The sequence below is a fragment of the Sciurus carolinensis genome, chromosome 1 (assembly GCF_902686445.1).
Source record: "Sciurus carolinensis chromosome 1, mSciCar1.2, whole genome shotgun sequence".
In the NCBI taxonomy this organism is placed as follows: Eukaryota; Metazoa; Chordata; class Mammalia; order Rodentia; family Sciuridae; genus Sciurus; species Sciurus carolinensis.
Window position 1 is genome coordinate 103,867,650 of NC_062213.1, and position 22,397 is coordinate 103,890,046.

The 22,397-nt window shown below is 34.8% G+C and overlaps 2 protein-coding genes across 4 annotated transcripts in view; one reads left to right on the top strand and one right to left on the bottom strand.

The window, feature by feature from the left end:
• The window catches only part of Spag17 (sperm associated antigen 17), a 230,243-nt gene extending 218,731 nt beyond the window's left edge, over positions 1-11,512 (top strand). For both annotated transcript variants that reach the window (XM_047539956.1, XM_047539948.1), the window contains exon 49: positions 10,800-11,512. The gene's annotated coding sequence lies outside the window, so the exon portion shown is untranslated. The remainder of the gene's footprint in view (positions 1-10,799) is intronic.
• Wdr3 (WD repeat domain 3) overlaps positions 98-22,397 on the bottom strand; it is a 32,500-nt gene continuing 10,200 nt past the window's right edge. For both annotated transcript variants that reach the window (XM_047539969.1, XM_047539978.1), the window contains exons 8-27: positions 22,182-22,283; positions 21,648-21,745; positions 20,557-20,664; positions 19,817-20,047; positions 18,629-18,722; positions 16,544-16,645; positions 15,131-15,216; positions 14,841-14,976; positions 14,094-14,150; positions 13,223-13,323; positions 12,899-13,010; positions 12,630-12,764; positions 12,324-12,374; positions 11,286-11,351; positions 10,750-10,842; positions 10,227-10,274; positions 9,484-9,527; positions 7,759-7,887; positions 6,042-6,135; positions 98-5,715 (exon numbers count right to left, since the gene is read on the bottom strand). In XM_047539969.1, the coding sequence (XP_047395925.1) occupies positions 5,560-5,715; positions 6,042-6,135; positions 7,759-7,887; positions 9,484-9,527; positions 10,227-10,274; positions 10,750-10,842; positions 11,286-11,351; positions 12,324-12,374; positions 12,630-12,764; positions 12,899-13,010; positions 13,223-13,323; positions 14,094-14,150; positions 14,841-14,976; positions 15,131-15,216; positions 16,544-16,645; positions 18,629-18,722; positions 19,817-20,047; positions 20,557-20,664; positions 21,648-21,745; positions 22,182-22,283 (2,043 nt within the window). In that variant the 3' untranslated portion in view covers positions 98-5,559. The remainder of the gene's footprint in view (positions 5,716-6,041; positions 6,136-7,758; positions 7,888-9,483; positions 9,528-10,226; positions 10,275-10,749; positions 10,843-11,285; positions 11,352-12,323; positions 12,375-12,629; positions 12,765-12,898; positions 13,011-13,222; positions 13,324-14,093; positions 14,151-14,840; positions 14,977-15,130; positions 15,217-16,543; positions 16,646-18,628; positions 18,723-19,816; positions 20,048-20,556; positions 20,665-21,647; positions 21,746-22,181; positions 22,284-22,397) is intronic.

Here is a 22,397-nt window from a genome sequence, read left to right on the forward strand (position 1 = left end):
ATTGTCAAACATTCAAATTCAAGGCCTTAAACCTCAAGTTGTTCCCCTCTTCTTATAGTTACAAACCAAGAAACCACTTAACCTGATTGAATGAAAATATTTGCTTTTCATAACTATAATTGTTACCCTTTTATATATTATCGAATCCAATCTTCAACAAGATAGATTTTCTTTTTCTATTTTATGAGGAAACAGGCCAGATAATATTAAGTGGAAGTAAAAATCTAACATTTTATGTGACTCTAAAGTTCATTCTTTTAAGTACCATCTTCATTGTACAGATAAATTGGTCATACCCTCCAAAAAGCAGTAGCACAAACACCAAAGCACCCTTTTTTGGAACTGAGAATTCACAATTAAGCCAATAATTTTCAAACTTTTTAGGCTTAGGATTCCTTTTATATTCTTAAAAACTGTTGAGGATCCCAAAGAGTTCTTTTTGTACGTGGGTATAATCTATCAATATTTACTAAACTAAAATTAAAATTGGAAAAATTTATAATTAGAAAAAATAATAAACCAATATCTTAAATTATATACTTTTAATGAAAAATGACTGCTCCAAAACAAAGATTAAATGAGTGGAATTGTTTTACAATTTTGCAAATCTCTTTAATATCCGGCTTAAGAGAACATAGTATATTCTCACATCTGCATTGTATTCAGACTCTTACCATATCGCATATTATACAGCCTCTGGAAAACTCTACCTCATGTCTTTGAATGAGAGAACAAAGCAATAACATCTTATACTAGCTTCCTAGGGCTGCCACAATGAAGTATCATGAATGAGGTAACTTAGAAGAATGGGTACTTGTTCTCTTAACATGGACGTGTCCAGAGGTTCAAAATCAAAGTGTTAGCATGGTTGGTTCCTTCTGTAGGCTCTGAGAGAGAATCTGTTCTATGCCTCTCTCATAGTTCTTGGTGTTTGCCAGCCAACCTAGGCTTGTGGTTTCGTCACTCCATTCTCTTCCTATCTTTGCATGGTGATCTTTTGTATTTCTCTGTCGCTCTCTCTCTCCTTACAAAGATGCACTCATTGGGTTTAGGGGCTCCCTTAACCCAGAATGACTGCACATTTACTTGATTACATTTGTTAAGATTTTTATTTACAAATAGAGTCACATATGCAGGTTCTATTAGACATGAATTTTGGAAGGGCAAACCCAGTAGTCTGTCCTTTGTTTCCTCAAAATTCATTCAAAATATATTCTCCTGTCCCAAAAGTCTTAACCCATTTCTAAAGATCTCATTTAAATATCAACTCAAAAGGTTTCAGACATAATAATCTAAAAGCATTTAAATCAACTATGGGTGAGAATTTGGGTATGACCCATCCTAGCTGCTCCATCTATGGTCCAGTAACACTAGAAAACAAAAGTTTCCAGCTTCCAAAATACAATGGTGCAGGACAAGTGTAAGAGACATCCCCATCCCATGAGAAAATGGAAAGAATTTAAGGGTCAATGGTACAAAGCAAGCTTACAATCCAGTAGGGAAAATTCCACTGGGTTTCAAGGACAGAAATCTATGGCACCATCTGCCCTCTGTGCCAATGGAAGCTCCACCAACCCCATTCTTCAGGACTCTCCTCTAAGACACTGCATTAGATCTGCCTTCTTGGCCCTTGGCAGCAGTCCTACACTATGGGCAGTCTGCTTCCTGCTTATAGAATTCAAGAAGCCTTTCTTCACTTTGTTCCATCTGTCTCTTTAAGTACTGTTATATCAGTTTCTGCTGATATAACATACTCCAAGCCCAGCAGTCTTCAGTGGTTATCAAGGGGATCTGCACATTAAGATATCACAGTTCTCCACAGACTCTTCCTGAATGATCTCTATTCCTAGTTTCTATTCCTGGATTCCGCTGAGATGATTGATTGGATTCATGGTCAAATGCCTATTCTCTACAGCAGGTCTGTGATTTCTCCAGAACATACCTTTGCATTTTTTGCAATATGGATAGGGACAGGCTATGAATTTTCCAAATAATCATATTCTGACTTTTCTGCTGAACAGTTGCTCTCTTTCTTCTTACACAAGAGGCAAGAAATCAGGTCACACCTTCCATATTTTGCTTGTGAATTTCAGCTAAATACCCAAATTCATTTGTAAGTTCTACTTTCTATCCAACAGCAGAATACCGAATTCGGCTAAGTTTTCTGTCACTTTCTATTAAGGATCACCTTTCCTCCAGTGTTTTTGGTCGAGGTCTCATCAGAAGCACCTATGATGTTCATAGTTCTACCAACATTGTTCATAACAACATGAATTCAAGATGATTGCTTTCCCTACGTCCTCACCACTTCCTTTAGAGATCACACCAGAATTGCCCTTGGTGTCTATATCTCTACCAAAGGCTCTTTATAGCAATCCAGACTTTTTGTACCATGTGGCTCAAAATTCTTCTATCCCCTACTCATGAACAAACTCATCACTTCTCCATTTTTAGGTATTTGTTACAGCTGCACTCCACCCTCCTGACAGCAAAATCTGCATTTTCCTGGGGCTACAGTAACAAGCTACCATAAACTGGGTTGTTAAAAACAACAAATACTTATTCTCTTGTAGGTCAGGCCAGAGGTCAGAAACAAGGCTTTGGCAGGGTTGGTTCCTTCTAGAGGTTCTGAGGGAGAATTTATTCCAAGCCTCTCCTAGCTTCTGATAGTAGTCAGCAATCCTTAATGCTCCTTGGCTTCTGACCTCATCATTCCAACCCCAAACTCTTCCATATCACATGGTCTCCTACCTCTATACCTTCACATGGCATTCTTACAAGGAAAGTCACTGACTTAAAGGGCCCATTTTCTCTAATCCATTATGACCTTCCTCTTAACCAATTACATTTGTAAGGACTCTATATCCCAAAAGGTCACATTCATAGGACTGAGGTGGACACAAATTTCCAGAGGACATTAATCAACCCAGTACACAGTTTAATATTGTTGTCTTGGCCTACCCTGTGGGAACCAAAGTATTAAGGCATGGTTGATTTCAATTCTGGTCCAGACTTTCAGAAGTTAGCGGAAAAGATAAGCAATAAAGTTAGCATCTCTAGTTGGACAATTCTCACTACTGTTGAAAAACTTTCAAATAAAAAAGATTCAAAAGTTCTACTGGTAGTAACTTCTAAGTAATTTCATGAATCCATCTAAAGGAAGAAATGTCTTATTATTGCCTTGACACCACTTCAAGTATATTATCACAGTTAATGTGATTAAAAAGATGTAATGACTACAGTGACATATTTTGTTTCCTTTAAGTAGCTCTCAATAACTCTGAGAGTAGGTACAATCTTCCCCCACTTCATAAAATAACAATCTCAAACCTAACAAGGTTAGGTTGTTTACTCTACAGAAGCTATGTTAGTTATCTGTTACTATGTAACAAATTATCCAAAACTTAATGGCTTAAAACAAGAACCACTTATATCACACAGCTTCTGTGGGTGAGGGATTCAGATCCTCCTCATCATGTCCTTTGGCTCCACTGGGGTCAATCTGCCATCAAGCTTACTCAAGTAGTTACAGCCTTGCAGGCTCTTAAAACTGAGGGCTTCATTTCCTCACTGGATATTGTTTGGTGACACCCCTCAGTTCCTTGCATGTAGCTCTCTTCCTAAAGCGTTTCAACTCATAACACATAAACAAGCAAGAAGACCCTAAGAGTGTGGGTAATGCAGAATTCAGTGTTTTGTAATCTAATCTTGGGTGAGATATCCCTCATATTTGTTGTATTTGGTTCATTAGAAACCCATCACTAGGCCTAACGCATACCCAAGGGCAAGGGATTACATAAGGGCAACTACTGCCAGGCTCTATACAAGGGTTGGGAACAGTGACTATTAGATCATATGCACTATGTTCTAAAAACACATCAGGGCTACTTAGATCCCTAAAACCTCAAAAATAAAGGACTTAGAATATATAGTGATATATTCTTAAGAAACTTAGTTCCATTTCAAATTTATATCTTAAATTGTGAAGAAAGGGTGTGGGTTGTGGACAATGCATGTATGTAGCCTAGGTGGCTTCTTCTTAGCCTCTGCCCACAACCTCCCTTCTCTTCTTTCCTCTGGGTGGTCTAGCCTGGAAAGGCTGTGATGAGCAGGCTCATCAATTATAGCTGATGGATAGAGAGACTGGAGTCCAGGGATAGACACCATTGCCTTACCAGGCATAATCCTAGATTCTCTATTAGAGATTTCTTTGGGATGAGACGTGACTGATGAGACTTGACACCAAGAAACAATTTAATACCAAATACACAAAGCACCTCACTTCTACCCAAGGAACCTTAAAATTGTTAAGCATATCCTCTCTAAATAAATGGAGAAAGAGATGTAATAGGTATTTTCTTTTTAAAATAAGCTTGATTATTATATTTCTAATAAACTATTGTAAGGATCCTATACTATAGGTTTTTCTTTAGGGCATTTTGAGTTTCTTATGTTATTTACTACATCATTTTCAAAAGATATTACTGATTAAATAGTCTTGGGAATTAAGGATTACATATAGTCAATGGGTGGCTGAGCCAATAAGTGCTGCTTAATGACTAGGAAATCTGTTTGGCCTAAAAGTAACTTTTTAAGGCATCTGCTGACCTCAAGTCTTAAGGGTTTTTATGGGTTTTGAGTACCCTGACCAAAGTTATAACTTAGCTACTTATTGTACTCATCATTCTATTTCAGGTTCCATTTCTTTTTGATTAGGATAACAATTATCAGATAGAGGTACCTTTAAAAATCTGAATATAGCTATAACAAGGAATCTGAATTAGTAATATAAAAACTTCCCCCAAAGAAAAGCCCAGGTAGAGGTATTTCTGTCAATCTCTACCTAGAATATTCCCACCTCCCCAAATCTCTACCGTGTATGTCCATGCACATAAACACAGAGTATCAATCACTCAGGAGCCTAGCAAGGCATCTTAGCTTGACTACTCTTTAATTAGAAATGACTATTTTATTCAGAAAAGTATAAAGAGCAATTAAGATCTTAAATATAGATATAACAACCTGTAAGAAGTTACATTTAAGGAGACTTTCTAAATAATTTTCATGGTCCTTTTCAGCTCCACAAGTCCATGACACTGCATAAAGGGCAAATGAAAATCAATTATGCACCTGATAGTCTTAAAAGGAGGTAAAACCTAGTATGAAGGTAGCAAAACATACAACAAATTATCTGCCATAAAAAAGTATTTTAAAAAAACCTTTTGAAATGTTAATTCTAACACCAGTGAAGTAAATATTTAATTTAAAAAAATTCTTTGCTCCCTGCTAGAATATATAAAGGGGACAATTCCTATGGGGCTTAATCTTCTGAGAGCACAACAAAGATTTTTAAATTAATCATGCTTTCAAGTTCAACAAGTGAAGCCAGACCATAGACTCATGTTGGAATTCCCTTAGGCAAAGCTGGGAACAGCATCCCAAGACCTTCTGTAACATAATCTTCTCTTATTTGGTATTTTTAAGATGATGGCAATGCTACTACTGCTTGGTTTAGAAGTTCTTTTAAAGAAACAGTAGAAAATACATCAAATTTCAGTTTTAAGTCAATGTTAAAATTAGCTTCTCCCTCTTTTTCCTCTTCCTTTTCTTCTCTTCCAAGTGGCTGGTAGCCTCAGCAAAAAACATAACTTCACTTTTTGCCTCACATTCCCTCTTGAGATAATCAAGACCTGCCATATTGAAGCCGATAAGATCCTGGGGAGGAACACAAGAAAGATTAAACAAACTTTCTGACACTTCAGTTCAATCTAGCAGCATATGTGAGCCAGGGGTTTAGGTGTTGTTTACACAGCCTTTAGGTGTTGTTATATGTCCTTCCTTTGCTGAGGAGATTTTGGGAATTTTCATTTGTTTCCTTTTAAAAGTCTACTCCTACCAGTACCAACAAAAACTTTACCTCAAATAAAGATTTATATCTGCTTGGTACTGCTAAAGACAAGGCACAACATACTCTACTACCTCTAAGTCACTTATATGATGGGATTTGTCTGGTTCCTATAATTCTACACAAAAACACTTACCTGTACTTGTCTGACTTTTGAAATAGTTGTTTCCTTTAATTTTTCTATCACTGGCACAAGCATTTGGTTGCTAGTGATCTGTCCAAAGTGAATTCTAATAGGAAAACCAAAAAGAGTCATGTTGTAAAGTTCTGGTTCTAGCTTTAAGAAATAGTAAACTAATACAATATCAAAGCAACAACAAAATACAGATTCATTTCACCAAATGGGAGTACAGAAATGCTTCTAGCAAAAAAAGCTAAAAAAGTTTCTTGCCCAGACAATTCACTTCAATTTGATAATAATTTTAAAAATACTGTACTAAACTTTACCACATGTATTTGCAAGCTATTTCTTTTCCCAGCATTCTACCAAATGGCCACAGATTTTGATGGTAGTATGATATGGAAAGTTCAGAGAATGTGCCTTCTGAGAAATGTTAACATTACTAATAAAGCCAGAGCAAAAAGGAAAGTCATTCATCAGACAGTCAAACTCTGATACAGAGAACCAAGATACCCTTGATAGTCCTGCTCCAACTACCTGTCAGGCAGTGCTCTGAGAAGCTTTAAGTATTTAGTGTTTCTCATTAAACCAGTTAACTCTGATTCAATAGTATATAGGCCATAGCAATAAAAGATTATTAAATATGAATTTGTCTTCACAACTTGCCCCAAATTACAATAATATGAACATTAACACTGTTTTCTCTTGCTCCTAACTTGAATATGAGGAATAGAAGGTTAAATATCAAGAAAACAAGCCAATTCACCAAATACCAGACTAGTCAATTCACTAGCTATATCTGTTTAACTACCTGATATTGCCTGACCAGTTTTTGTCTTCATAATGGTTATTTTTTTGAGGTGGAGATGGGGGTTCCAGGGATTACTCAGGGGCACTTGACAACTGAAGCACATACCTAGCCCTATTTTGTATTTTATTTAGAGAAGACAGAGTCTCACTGAGTTTCTTATGCTTAGTGCCTCACTTTTGCTGAGGATGAACTTGCCATCCACCTGTCTCAGCCTCCTGAAACACTGGGATTACAGGCATGTGCCACCGTGCCCCACCCATAACACTTATTTTAAGGAATATTCAATTCCTATTTCCTATTCTCATTCTCTGCTATAACTGCCTGAGAGTGAGGGTTGGATAATGGAAAAGTAGAATAAATAACATAATATATAAAATATATTCTTCTCAATTATATATTAGCAGATAATTCTTCCTATTTAAGAATATAGTCTAATGAACAAATGAACATATATTTTGTAGGTTCAAAGTTTCCCTCCAAATATGCTCCTACATTTTTTTCATATGTATAGAATGGATATATAAATTGACTATTCCTTAAAATGTTGTTATGAGAAAAAAACAAAACCAGTTAGCTTAAACTAAATGGTTTAAAAGAAACAACAAATAAAACATGTTGGCTATTCAGTAACTGACACTAAAGCCACTAGTATCTTAAGACTGAACTCTGAAGACCTATCACTGATTAAGCTTTCCTGAGCAATGTCTTAACACTATATATTATCTGACAAAGTGGGTCACCACTATCCCTTTAAAGGCAAGAATGATTTCAAGGGTCAGAAATATGCTATGTTAGATGACACTGAATTTTTGTAAGTCTCTGAAACAGAAACATAAGATTTTAATTGCAAAGTGTCGACAGTGTCAATTAATGGAATTGTTTGGCTGAGGAGACTTGGTACTCTCTGGAAAAAGATATTACCTGAGGAGAAAGAAGAGGCACCTACATAAAAGTTCAACATCAGAGCCCATCTGGATGAATTCACTGAAGAGCTTAAGAATGTCTGGAACATAAGAGAAAGGCAGTACAAGCAAGGACTCTTCCAATTCACTGAAGGAGAAAAAATAAATATTAAAGATGTCACAATTCTTAACATGGTCAATTTTAAAATCTTTTCCTTAACTATTTTTCTACTGCTTTTATACTTGAATTGACCTTACCCATCCTAAACTTAATTAAATGTTAATCTATATTCTGGATTATTCTCTCTTCACTGTTTTGATTTTCATATTTAATATTTTAATCTAGTTGGAATGCATATTGGAAAATGGCATGGTAGGAAAATCTGATGGTTTCCTTCTTCTAGATAAATGTCCCCAAAGACTTCTGTTGAATATTCTATCTTTGATACTTCTTTTTACCATATATTGAGTTCTTCTATGTGTGTGTTCTAGGGCTTTTCAGTCTACAATGATGATTGATTAATTCTGACACCAATCCCGCATTATTTTAATTTTGCTAGTTTTATAGCTTTTTAATCTCAGAGACAGATTTGCTCCCTCTAGAACTAGCTCTAGTATCACATCATCAATTTTAATTATAAATCTCAAGAATATTTCAATTGGGATAAAAAAATCTACTAATTAAAGAAAACCAAAGTCTTCAAAACACAGAATCTTCTCATCTTGGACTATTTTGCCTCCATTAATCAATAATCTTTTATGTTTCTCTAGTAAAGTTTAATCATTATCTTTAGATGGTCCTATTAATGTTTTATAAGGCTTACATGTAGATATTATGATTTGTTATGAAAATAACCTTCAGTGGGTCAAACTTAAAAGAGAAATCCCAGAAAACATTATTCTAAAAATTTTTTTTGTTACGACAAAAACTAATAACAACAACAAAAAAGCAATAAAAAATTCACAGGAAAAAAATAAATAATGGTCAATAAACATGATGAAATATTACTTTGTTAATAATAAAAATAAATGAATATATTACAATACCAGTTTTTCTTCTCAAACTGGTAAAACTTTTAAAAGCTTGGTAAAAACCAGCTCAAGGACTCTGGAAAGTAATTTGGCAACATAAACCTGTAAAAAGTTCATGCCCATTTATCAGTTATTAGGCTGCTAGAACTCTTAGGAAAAATATTCCATAAGGATGACAAAGATTTATGTAGAAAGACCTAAATTATATAGAAAGTATTACTGAAAACAACGAAGTATGAAAAACAAACAAAACAACAAACGAAAACAAACATAGCAATTATTTGTACAAAGAAATATTTTGATCTAATGTGTTTTGGAAAAATATTAAAAACATGAACAAATGTTCAGGGAATATGTGAAAAAGATCATGATATGAAACCGAATACAGTATTGATTCTAATTGTGTTTGCAGACAGAAAATAAACCCAAGAAAACATACAACAAAAAATGTCCATAGTTGGTACTTCGGGTTGAATTATTTATTATTTCACTACCTATAACATAAACTACTACCACTCATTTGTTCTTAAAAGCATCTCCCTTCATACTTTAGGAGAAGCCTCCTAGCTCTCACATTTCAAAAAGATTATAATGAATTATTTAATCTTATAAGGAAAATAATCATCAAGTATAATTACTATTTCATGTTCAGATAAGCATTCAATAAATGGTGTTACCTGACAATCATTAATAACTGTGCCCTAGGACTCACCTTGACTTGATCCCTTTAAAAATCTCTAATACATAAAACGAAGGCTATAAAGGAAGGGATAACACACCATTAGTGATATACTTTGTTGGGTTTCTACTAAAGTACAATAATTTCTATTTCCTGAAAACAACAACAATAACAAAATACAGAACCCTCTCTCTCACTTCTATAATGGCAAGACTCGCATGGACTTACACTAAGTTGGATTTGGGTTCACAATTAAGCTGTATTCCTTACCAACCACATTATCATAAGTATGTCAGGTCAGTTTCTTTATCTATAAAACAAGGTACTCTGACTCACAAGATTACTGTGATGAATGAAACATGCAGGTGAAATACAAAGTAATTGTGATTGCTGGATAAGCATATATTTTCACATTACCCTCCCCCTCTCTCTTCCTTTATCTAATTTATATCAACTTTTCCTCCAAAGATTTATTTCAAAGTTCATTTAAATGAACATAATCTTTTGAGGGTTTTGGATGTGGAGATCCATAGCACAAGAAAATAGAAGAGTGTCAGTCCAGTACAACTGAAAAGGTTGTCTTCAGAAGTCACGCTAAAGTGGTACTTTTGAAATACAAAATACCCAAGAGGATGCCAACATTCAAAAAAGATTTTTAAAGACTAACGATTTCCTATCTCATCCATTCTCAAATTATAATGCCTTCACAATTCCACTCCTGTCTCTGAAAGCAATGTTTGAATAATCAAGGGGAAAATGTTAAACATTCTACTCACTGAAATATTGCCATAAGCCATCAGGATGGGGTTGATGGGAAGAGGAACCTATGAAGATATTATTAAATCAAGTCATTAGTTAAGATGAGACTTTGATGGTACTTGTCATATACAGAGTAATAATAATAGTATTTCACAATTTCAAACAAAAAAACTGAAAGAGTATAAAAGAATTATTAGGTGTTTTGGTTTCTGAAGTACTTTTAATTGAGTTTAGGAAATACATTTCATCTAAAAGTCTGAAATGGTTACCATGCTTCCCAAACAAACATAGGAACTCAATGTTTCTGCTCAATATGCTAATCACATCAGTCTATAATTTCCTATTCTCTCCTTTTGATTAAGACTAAGTTTCCTTCCTCCAATAGTTCCTCCATTTCTTCTAATATTGAATTCAAAAAGATCTTATTCCATTTATCTTATATCTTAATCTGAGTTAATAAATCCTGAAATGATGATGGTTTCCTTTTCAGTAATACTATTTATAATATTTCCCAGTGCATAACTTAATGGACTATCTTACCTCTTTCCCTGCAGCTTTACAAATGGCTTGGTGTTCTTTCATTTTTGCAGTTTCTTCTCGGTATAGCTCAATGGCCTCCATGATCCTTTCAGCCTACACAGATGATGACAAAGGAAAGAAACCATCACAATACACTCCATCATCCCAGGACAGTGAAACTAGAAAGCCTGACTAATAAAGATGTGCCAACAGAGTGCCAAATAGCACTTGAAAGATGTCTTTAGTTTTCTTTTTTCTTTAATGTATAAAAAAGAGACAAAGTGTCAGGGATGCAAGTGAGATCATATCTGGACACCTTGCATAGGGCAGTTCCCAGGAACACTACATTCAGAAGATTTCCTTGCTAGAACTCAGGTACCGCTGCAGGACTACCCTTATCCTTGGTTATTAGGAAGAAAACAGATATACTCTCCATCTTAAATTTCACCAACTTTCTGTCACAAAAGGGCTATAATGTGGTTGATACAAAATAAGACTTGTGCTAAAAAGTTGAGATACTATTAAAAAACAAGATACTACATTCTAGATCAACTTACTGCTTTGACTGTTTCAATAGTTTTCTTTCCAGTAAAATAACTGTCACCTTGAGTCTCTCCTGGAACCTGCCAGAAAAAGATATATCACTGACAGAAGTTAAAGAAAGGGTCAATACCCAGCTATCCCACTCCTTGGCCTATACCCAAAGGACTTAAAATCAGCATACTACAGAGATACAGCCACATCAATGTTCATTGCTGCTCAATTCACAATAGCCAGATTGTGGAACCAACCTACATGTCCTTCAATTGATGAATGGATAAAGAAACTGTGGCATATATATACAATGGAATATTACTCTGCCATAAAGAATGATCAAATTATGGCATTTGCAGGCAAATGGATGAAATTGGAGAGTATCATGCTAAGTGAGATAAGCCAATCTCAAAAAACCAAAGGACGAATGATCTCGCTGATAAGCGGATGATGACACATAATGGGGGGTGGGAGGGGTTAGTGTTAGGGTTAGGTTTAGGGTTAGGGTTAGGGATAAGGAGGGTGGCAAGAATGAAGGAAGGAAGGACTGTATAGAGGGAAAAGGGGTTGGGGAGGGAAAAAATAACAGAATGAATCAAACAACATTACCCTATGTAAATTTATGATTACACAAATGGTATGCCTTTACTCCATGTACAAACAGAGAAACAACATGTATCCCATTTGTTTACAATTAAAAAAATTTTTAAAAAAGGGTCAATAAAAACAATATAGACATTATTTTATGAAAATGAGAGCACAGTTATCAGCTATCACAATTATTTAGTGTCAATCCCTATGCTCAGTATTATATATGCATCATTATTTAATATCCTGAAAATGGTCTTTTCTTTTTCTTTCTCTTTTTGTTCTAAAGAATTCTCTAAAGCTTCACTTAATGACTTGTCTCATGAAATTGGGACATACAATTGAATAAAAAGCACTACACACATACTTTTTCAAATCGGCTGGTGATGACTGTGGCATCTATCCCCAATTCTAATTCCATTAGAAATTCTTAAAATTATCAAAAATTTCAGGGTCTTGAAAGATTTACTCACTGCTGGTTGATCTTCCTTGGCCACACTCTCCTCATATTCTGCTTCCCTTTGCTGCCATGAGATAGATACAAGTTAATTTGACAGGAAAAAAATATGGTGTCTACATAAAGAGAAATGAAGCAGGCAGAAGTTGCTTCTTTTGAAATGTAATTCCCCTATGACATCTTTGTGCCTGGTTTCTCAAATGGATGGCAATGATCTTAGAAACAAGGTTCTTGAATGACATGTGACTGCACTAGAGAGAAAACTTTAACTGGGACAGCCTGTTACCCACCAGCATATCTGAACCAAGTCTAAAGTTCTTACCATCTCCCTTTCTTCTTCAAGAATAAGAGGTTCCCTTGTTCTCTCCCAAAGTCTCAGAGATTTGTCATGGGATGATGATACAATATAGTCTCCACTGGGGCTGACTGTTAAGCACCATATTTCCTGGTGGTGTCCCTGGAGAAAGAAAACCAGAAGAACTCAAGTAAGAATAACTCATCATAGACCACTACGTGCTTATACTAGTGGGTGATGTAAACATATGAAAAGTAGTTCTTAAGTACTGAGCAAACAGTACTGGTAAGAGTTACCTCCAGAGTTTGTATGTGTTCAAATTTGTCTGCGTCCCACTGCTTAATCTTATGATCTTTCCCAGCAGTAAAAAAGAGGTGGGACTTAGGTACAAACTGCAGGTACATCACACTGAAAAGGGAGAAAAGTATTTAAGTGTCTTAAGAAGGCATTATGTATGAGTCCTACATACATAAATGGCATTTGATCAGCTAGTTTTAAAATGTCTGACAACATTAAACTTCTAATTTATCATTGTCAAGAACACTAAATAACAGACACAGATGATCTAGGGAAATGATACAGCTGACTCAAAGGGAGGCCTTTGAGAAGACTATGCCTACCTGTCATCGTGTGCAAAGAGAGACTTGTGGCAGTCCCCAAAGTCCAAACCCCAGATTTTCACATTTCTATCAGCAGACCCAGTTGCTATTAGTGCTCCATCCTATAAGAAAGAGAAATGAAACATTACTTAGTATTTGAATTTTGTAAATTAGATAATAAAAGCTAACCAGAACATTTAACTCATTTCTTCCAAAAACATTAAAATAAAGCCAAAAAACTAATTTCTTCTCTACCAAAAGTACCTAATTATTTTCACCTACAGAGATACTTAAAAAGCTTGTAGGTGAAAGCATGAAGTCTGTAGCTTCAATATTTTTGTACTGCCCCAAAGCAGTGTTGTGTTTTGATATAGGATTACCAATTTACTTTGTTAAACAGGAAAAAGAATCTCTAATTTCTGCAATGGGATTTGGGAGAAGAATAAAGGGGACAGAGGAGAAAAGAGATTGGAAAATAATCCACTAAAATGTTTATGACCTAGCCTTGAATCCCATAATCCTCTGTCATTATTTGCTCTCATCTTTCCTTTCTCAGGGCTCAGTACAAGTGGCTCTGTACTGAATACAAATCAGACACATAGAATTCTTTTCTTTCACATAGAATAGACCCTTTTTAAAAATAAATATTCCTACTCCTAATCATAACCAGGTACTAGAAAAATGGGATTGTGGCCACAACACTAATGTACACAGAAAGCAAAATACTATAATATCCAAGTAGAAAGCCAAGTTCCTTCCGCTTCACAAAAATTACCCTACAAAACAAAGGAGGATGGCTTTTTGATGTTTCATTTTCAGGGTACTCTACCAACTACAGAAATTTAGATAACCAGCTAACTTGTTACTGAGACACAACTTAAGCTTTACTTACATAAGAAATGTCCATGCATATAACAGGTAGTTTGTGTCCATACAACGAAAGAAAAAACTAAACACGGAAGAAAAAGAACATAAATAATTTATATCTGTCTATAAAACATAGGTATATTTTATTACATGTGGGTCTAAAATATAAATTTCAAATAATATATTAAATGAATTTCTGGACTGCTTTACATAAATCCTCAGAGACAAGCCACTAAAGACAGTTTGTTACGATTACTTGAGTCCATCAGAGACCCTATATGCACTTGCCAAGAGTATAACAACTCAGTGAAGGCAAGGAGACACCCAGAAATGTACTGTCTCAGATTTTAGCACAGAGATTTTCTCTGAATCACTTAGCTGAAAAGACACTGGGATACTTGTTTCACAAAACTATGTCCCAATTCTGGTCTAACAATGCTCTGGGCATAGGGTCCAATAATAAATAAATGATCCTAATGTATAGCCAAGTGTGCAAGTATTGGCTATGACACCCAGAAATACACTTATGGTAGAATTTTCTATCTGCAAGATTTCCTGAATATACGCACCATATATAACTTGATTTACATGAAATTTATGAATCACAGAACTCTTTTGAAACTCTCCCCCAGTTCACTTACAATATTTTGATTCACAAGTTTTTAGAAATATACTATTGCTCAGTGTGGTCAAAATTACCTTTTTAGAGTCTCAAGACAAATTTTCAATGTCAGAATAAGAAAGAAAATATGCCCAGGTATAACCACTGTACCTTTAATGTGTCAACATAGAAAATTTTCACAGTGCAGTCCAGCAAAGACACAGCCAACAACTTTTGGTTGGGAGAGTAACGGACACACAGAACATCTTCATCTAGTTGTAATGTTCGGGTCTGCTTCACAGAAAGTCTAGCACCACAAAAAAGCATCAAGAAAAAAAATATATGAGTATGTCACAAAAAATTCCCATTTTTAAAGTGCAGCACAGATATATGTCAAAAGGTCATTCAATGGTTCCCCATTTTTCACACCAAAAAAATGAACACAAAAAATGTCCACTTACCTCTTTTGGGTGCTATTTTCATCTTTCACCAACTCAAAATCCCAGAACTTGACAGATTTATCTGCACCACCTGTTGCAAAGCCTCTCTGGAAATCAAATGACATTTCAATTGCAAACTATTTTAGCATAGAAACTGCAAAGAAGTCACATCAAAATAATTTAAAAGACTTTTTATTTAAGAACATAGGATAAGAATTTATAAAAATGTGATTCTCCCAAACCCTTTCCACTGCCTTTTTGGGGCTGCTGCTTATTTGAGAATTCCTAGCATAGACCAACACAGACAAAGGTGATAACTAATAAAAAGTCCTAATTACATTTTTGTTTGCATTGGGAAGAAAAATCCTTAATGAACATTGTAGGAATTTTTGCCTACATAAGAGGACAAGAATCAAAAGAATTTGCTATAAAGTAGTAAAACTAGTTTGACAAATATATATAGAATGGCTAATCTAACATACTTCACTAAAAGTATTCACCCAAGAAAGGTATAAATTTATCCCTGCAATGCATCTGTTTAAAACATGTTTGAAATGGTTTTCCAAGATCAAGAAAATCAGACCCATTAAAGCATAAAGTTGGTGTAAAGTATATAGAACAAGGGATCAGATCACTGAAGCTCAGTTGTGTATTGTGCTGGCTCATAGATTTATAACCCGAGAAGCAATATTTTCATGATCCTTCACTTAGTTGTATCAAAAAAGTCCATCATTTATGGAAAAGAGAACATTATAATTGCAAGGTTTTGTTAATACTTTAAATTCACAGCTGTTTTGTTTTTATCTCAAATGATATCTGTCACCACTCTAAACTCTAGATTTAGTTTTTTACAAAAAAGATATGTACTTTCAATGGATGAAGGTTTGCACCATTGAGAATACTTTGGCTGAATAGGCCAAAATCTCTTAAGGTGTTGTCAAAAAAACCATCTCAAAATCTTTAGGGCAACCAGCACCATTACTAGAATAAATATACAGGTCTCCAGGGTAATTCCAACTTTTATTGACTCATAAAGGTTTAGGCTTATAAATTTTCTGAAAACACTAAACTTAAATAGCCAAAGTATTTCTACTAAGAGGGGAAGAGAAAAGGCTACTCTACCCTCTGCATTGTGTTACTCAAGAAAACATTTCCTCTCAAGCATTAAAAACCAATGGTGTGAAGAATTATAAGGATAAACACTTGATGCCACATTGCTGATGATCAATTCTGAACCAGAATTCATTTCATAATGACAACTATTAACAGTACCAGATATATGAGATGGCATCATATAAGAAGTCTGAAAATCAGGCACATGAAACGAGTTTTCTTTGAAGAAAACCCAAGAGAACAGCAGTTAAACTTAATATAAAAATTGGGAAATGCAGCCATAGAGCAGAAATCCACAGCTTTAAAATCTAGTTTAATTACCTGATCTGGGGAGAGAGACATGGACCACAAAGCTCCATCATGGGCATCTATTGTCTCCAATAGATTTCCTGAGGCCAAGTCATAAAGCTGCAGTTTCCCTGTCTGGAAAGACAAAACGAACATAGTTCTAATGAGCACATCTACAACCCATGATCCATGCCTTTATAATTTAGAAAAGATTTCACAACCAAGCAGCAACAATGTGATCACATGCCTAAGAAAATGGATCCCATGCTCCATATTTCCTATCTGAATAAATGCTTTCAAATACCCTACTGACATGTCCAATTAACCTTGGCAGGGATTACCATGCTGCACAATGATGCACAGTACAACCCTGTAGTAATGAATTCCTGTCATTGTCATTGGTGCCACAGTCTCCAAAGGGAAATATCATGGCCACAGGCAAATCAGAATAAACATAATAACAAATGAAAATCTAAAAACCTTTAAAGTTTAATCAATCCTTTAAGTGGACTTCTTTATACAGTAACTAGCTTTAACCAATTTTTCTCCACCTAGTTTTAATTTCCTTTTCCACAATAAATTGACAATGACAAATAGAGATCTACCTATAATGCTAGGAAGGGCATTATATGTGAGAATGAAAGAAAAAGTTATAAGGGCATCCCATGATTCCTGCTTAGAGGTCTGTATATGCCACCATCACAGAGCCAACATGTAACACAGTCACAAAGGCGAAACCCAGCTATGTGATAAGCTTCTGCACAACGTGGTGGTAAAGGTAAACAAAAGACTTAATTCCCTCGTCTGCCTCTTCCTAATTCTATGGCCACTGGAGAATTCATCTCCATGAACCTGTTTCTATCATCTGTAAAATGGAGATTATATCTGCAGTGTCTCCAAAATGTTTTGAGGATGAGAACCACAGGGACTAGTTCTGGGACTGCACATTACTCATATAGGCATTCCTCAAATCAATTCACAAAATGATTTTTCAATGGCAAATATTAGGTCAACATTTGTTGAAAGAATGAATGAAAAATAAGAGGAATTTTTTTTTTTTTTTTTGCGGTGCTGGGGATTGAACCCAGGGCCTTGTGCACGCAAGGCAAGCACTCTACCAACTGAGCTATCTCCCCAGCCCAGAGGAAATTTTTAATTCATATGTTAATGCTGTTTTTCTGAGATTGAGTCTAAAATCTTTCCAACATGTCACTTTTTGCAAGAATGTCCATTATAATATACATAATTTTTCTAATAAAATTCATGAAAATGAGGCACAGGTTTTAAGAGACTAATGATGACAAATACTTAGAAAGACCTTCAAAACATCCCACTTACATTATTCCACTTTATTCTCACCACTACTACTACCAACACTACTGCTACTTCTGCTACCAGCTCTATCATTTACTAGTTATTTGCTGTGGGTCAGTCTCTGTGCTAAGTAATACTTCATTCCTGTGAAGTGTGTTGTTGATATTGCTGTACCTGAGAAAAGCAAGCTAACAGAGTTAAAGTATCTTGCTCCAAGGTTACATAGCTAATAAATGACAAAGCCAGGATTTAAATGCCAATGTCATCCTCCTGTTATATAGATAAAGGACTAGTCTAAGTTGTGAGACTTGCTTCAAATTACCCATTTTGTATACAAAGACTCTGAATCCGAATCCATGTCTACTTATGCTCAAGCTGATTGGCATCTAAGAATGAGGACTTTAGGGCAGTTCGGTTTTATTTTATTGCCTTTATCTGTCAAAAATGATAGTAGATATTTAATAAATTTTATCATTAATCTTAATACATCTTATCAATTAAAATTATTATTATTATTGTATGTTCATGAAAAGAGACATGAAAGAATGATCACCAAATGTTAATGACAGCCATCTCAGGATCATGATTTCAATTTTTTTGTCCACAATTTGCCATATGGTTTGATTTTTTTTGATAAATTAGGAAAATAAAGAGATTTTTAAAAAGCCAAAAAAGAGAAAAATCCTTCCATATTACATAGCTCTATTATATTTCCCATTTACTAAAAAAAGTCAGATTTCTCAAACAACTTTAAGATATTGTATAGAAAAGTCCCTAGAAATTCAAAGAAAAGTCCCAGGTTACCTTTGTTCCTATGACCACCTGCCTATCACCAGGTACAAAGAATGAGCAAAGTGCATATTCACAGGTCATGGTGCGAATACACTGCAGTGTAGACCTATGAAAGAAGGAATAAAGAACTCTTTGTAAGGTAACCTACCCCCATAGCTCAAATGTCATGTCAGTGTGTACATTCTGACATACTTAGCTGCACAGAAATCAACATGAGAGAAGACAAGTCTTAATAAATCTTGGCTCAAATCCAGTTATACTCAAGGAAGAATATGTTACACAGCACCAAATTTTTGCTTTCTTTGCAGGGCCCTCTTAATCCTAAGGAACAGAGATCACAGAAAAGCAGGGTAGGGAAAAGTATCTGTTGGGCTCCCAGGGCCTGTTCTATCATCAACAGGAAACAGGTAAGCACGAGTAATACAAGTTCAATTAGCATCATGACAATTTACTACAAGTAAAGTTCATTTTATAGAACCATGTCCATCTATCCAGTCATATGCCACATTATGATCAACAACAGACTGCACATGAGACAATCCTGTAGGATTAACAGAAAAAAATTCCTATTGCCTAGTGATACTGTAACTGTTGCAACATTGTAGTGTAATGCATTAGTCATGTTTGTGTTGATGCTGAGATATGAAAACCTACTGTGTTGCCAGTCATATGAAAGTATAGCACATACAATTATATCCAGTATGTGATACTTGATAACAATTAATGGCTATGGTGATTTTTTATTTACTACACCACACTTTGTTATTACTTTAGACCATACTTCTGTTACCAAAAATAAAAAAAAAAAAATGTTTACTGAAAACATTAGGCCATGTTACATTGGAACCACATAGACTTGTATAAGTAACTCGAGAATGTTTACACAATGAAAAAAATCACCTAATAATGCTTTTTCAGAATGCGTCCTTTTGGTTAAGTGATGCATAGCTGTATAAATCAAATGCTTCACCACATTCAATAGGCATTTACTAAATGCCCAAAATGAACCAAACATAAAAAGGCAACTTTTTATAGTCTAAGCTCCACAAGTCTACAGTCAAAATATACTGAACATACATTTTGAGAGAAATGTATACAGTGCCTTAAGAAACTAATAATCAACTATCAAGAGCACAAAAAAATAATTCAAAGGAAAAGGAATTCTACTGAATAAAGATATAGGAAAGATATTTCACAAACCTGTTCCATATCTTAATAGAATCAGCTGCTGCAGAAAGTACAGCAATATTGTCTGAGCTAAATGACAAAGTCCGCACGTCACTGCGATGACCCCCAATGGTGATTCTGCTTGTCCTGATGGGCTGAGGAGTAGGCAAAGATGCATTCAGTGAATATAATTCCACTAGATTGTTTTGTAGCAGGAAGACAGCCTTCAACTCCCCTTGGGGTGAATGAATCAAGTCAAAGGATCTGCATGGGAAAACAATCATAAAAGTTTTAGCTCCTATTTTAGTTCCCTAAGTTAACTTTGTCTTGAGGGAAACCTTGGCAATGTATTCAATCCATATGAACAAATATAAAGAATTTTACAAATAAGAGTGCTCTGAGTCTTGAATAGTAGTCAAGTATAGTCTTTTAAATAAAAAAACCTGGGCTCAGATCTTGATTCTGACATATATCTTATTTTTGTGGATATGTTTTTCATAAGTCATTTAAAATCCTTTCTGAACATGAGACCTAATACTTTTTTAAAACTGGAAGCAGCAAAAGACAGTTAACAAACAGTTATAAAGTTATTATAATGCAAATATGACATGAACAGGTGGACCCCAAGGTACAGGCAACAGGAATAGTCTGACAGTGTGATCACTGTCCCCCAAAATATAATTCATATAGAGAGCATGCAAACACATGGAAGAGTCAATAATACTTGTGGCTTACTATTCTATAATAATTTCAGATACTATATTTTTCCTCACTTGATTTTGGCAGAAGTTTTGATATTAGTCACCCGCTGGATTTCATCTTGCAGAGTCATTTCAACATTAATTTCAAGGTCCTCCTCCTCCCCCTTGCAAGAATTTAATCTAGAGGGGAAAAAGAAAGAATATCAACCTATCACATTTCTAGAAGCAGCTCTGCTCTTCTAGTCCAAAATCCTGCCCCATGGCAAACAAGTTATATAGATTCTGGGGAAGTTACTTAACTACACAGGATTACCATGAGAATTAATTAATGTACTATGATTCCACTTTAAATGGAATACCCTTAAAAAAGTATTCCACTTGTATTCTGGATCCAAGAGTTCATAAAAATTTCCTGGAATGATAAAAATTTCCACTGAAGTGTTACTAATATATTTTTCTAACTAGGACTTTGAAAAAAAATTCACTGTCCTGCACTTAACAATCTAACCATGTCATATAAACCAAAATAGGTCTCAGAAGATAGTCAGATGACATTTTGTCTCTTTGAGATTTGATAAATTATGGCAATCAGAGAATGTATTTCTATGATTGTCATGACCTATTTCAAGGTCCTATTGTCCCTAAAATTCAATTGTATAAAAAAGTCAAGTCTTTTCTTCTCAGTCTATTACACAATCCACCTTCCTTCCTTATAGGCTATTGCCATTAAAGGCACACTGCAGTTTAGAAACTGTTTTAGAAAATCTGCATAGTCTCTTTCTAGTTCTCTATGTCTCAGTCCAAGACTCAGAAATGTATTAATTATAAAGATGTACCCTAAAGTAAAAATTCAGCATGGACACAGACCCACAAATTCTTCTCTAGCTTTTAACAGTAATTGGTAATAAAGTAAATACTTCCTTAAATAAGCCACGGTTTTTCTCAGTAATATGTGGCCTACTCAGGATACTTAAAGGAAAGTGCAGGGGAATGAGACTGATGAAATAATACTATTTGCATATACAAATAAGGTATAACAAATCCTACTACTATGTATAATTATAATGTACCAATAAAAAATTTTAAAACTAGAAAAGTGAGTGAATTCTGTGGCATATAAATGGTTTCTCACAAAGCTGTTGCAAAAAATTAAGAAAACACACTTTGATTTCTTTCTAGCTTTCTTTATCTTCTTTGCCTTCTTCTTCTGAACTTCCTCTTTAGACAGGATACAAAACACTTCTAGCACAGAGTCAGTTCCCTAGAGAGACAAAAGGTGGTTATGAGTCCAGGAGAGCCAGTCTGCAATTTAGCTTATTCTTGGTAAGACATAAACTGTAATATTTGGTTTTCTCCCCTTACTAATTGTATTGGACAAAAAACTCTTGTTTTCTCATCTATAAAATGAGAATACCATTTCCTACTTATAGCATTGCTCTGAAGACTAGAAAAAAGGTATGTGCTTTTATATTGTTTGGAAAAGTCAACATTTAATAAATAGTTGCTAATAAAAGTAATTATATTATTGTTATGCAAATACAAAATAAGGATTATAGATTCACATAGTACCACATAATGAATTAACATGATCAAAGAAAAAAATCCATCTCTACAAGGAATGTGTAAGAACAGAAGTACCTGAAATCAACAGTGTAGCTAGCTAGCCCTTGTTATTTTCTCCTAAGCCTGGTACTCACATGGCAAGCAAGAATCCTGCCTGTCTTGTCCACTGCAAGGTTCACAACTCTGTCCCTTCCTTCCCGCATTATGGAACCAGCTTTTGTACATGAAAGGATGCGCTACAGAAGCAAGAGAAGAAGGTGAAATATAAGTTCTGCTGAACCTCTGAAAAGATATGATTACGATAAATACAGGTGAAAAAAATATTTCTTAAAAGATGACAAAATTTACAG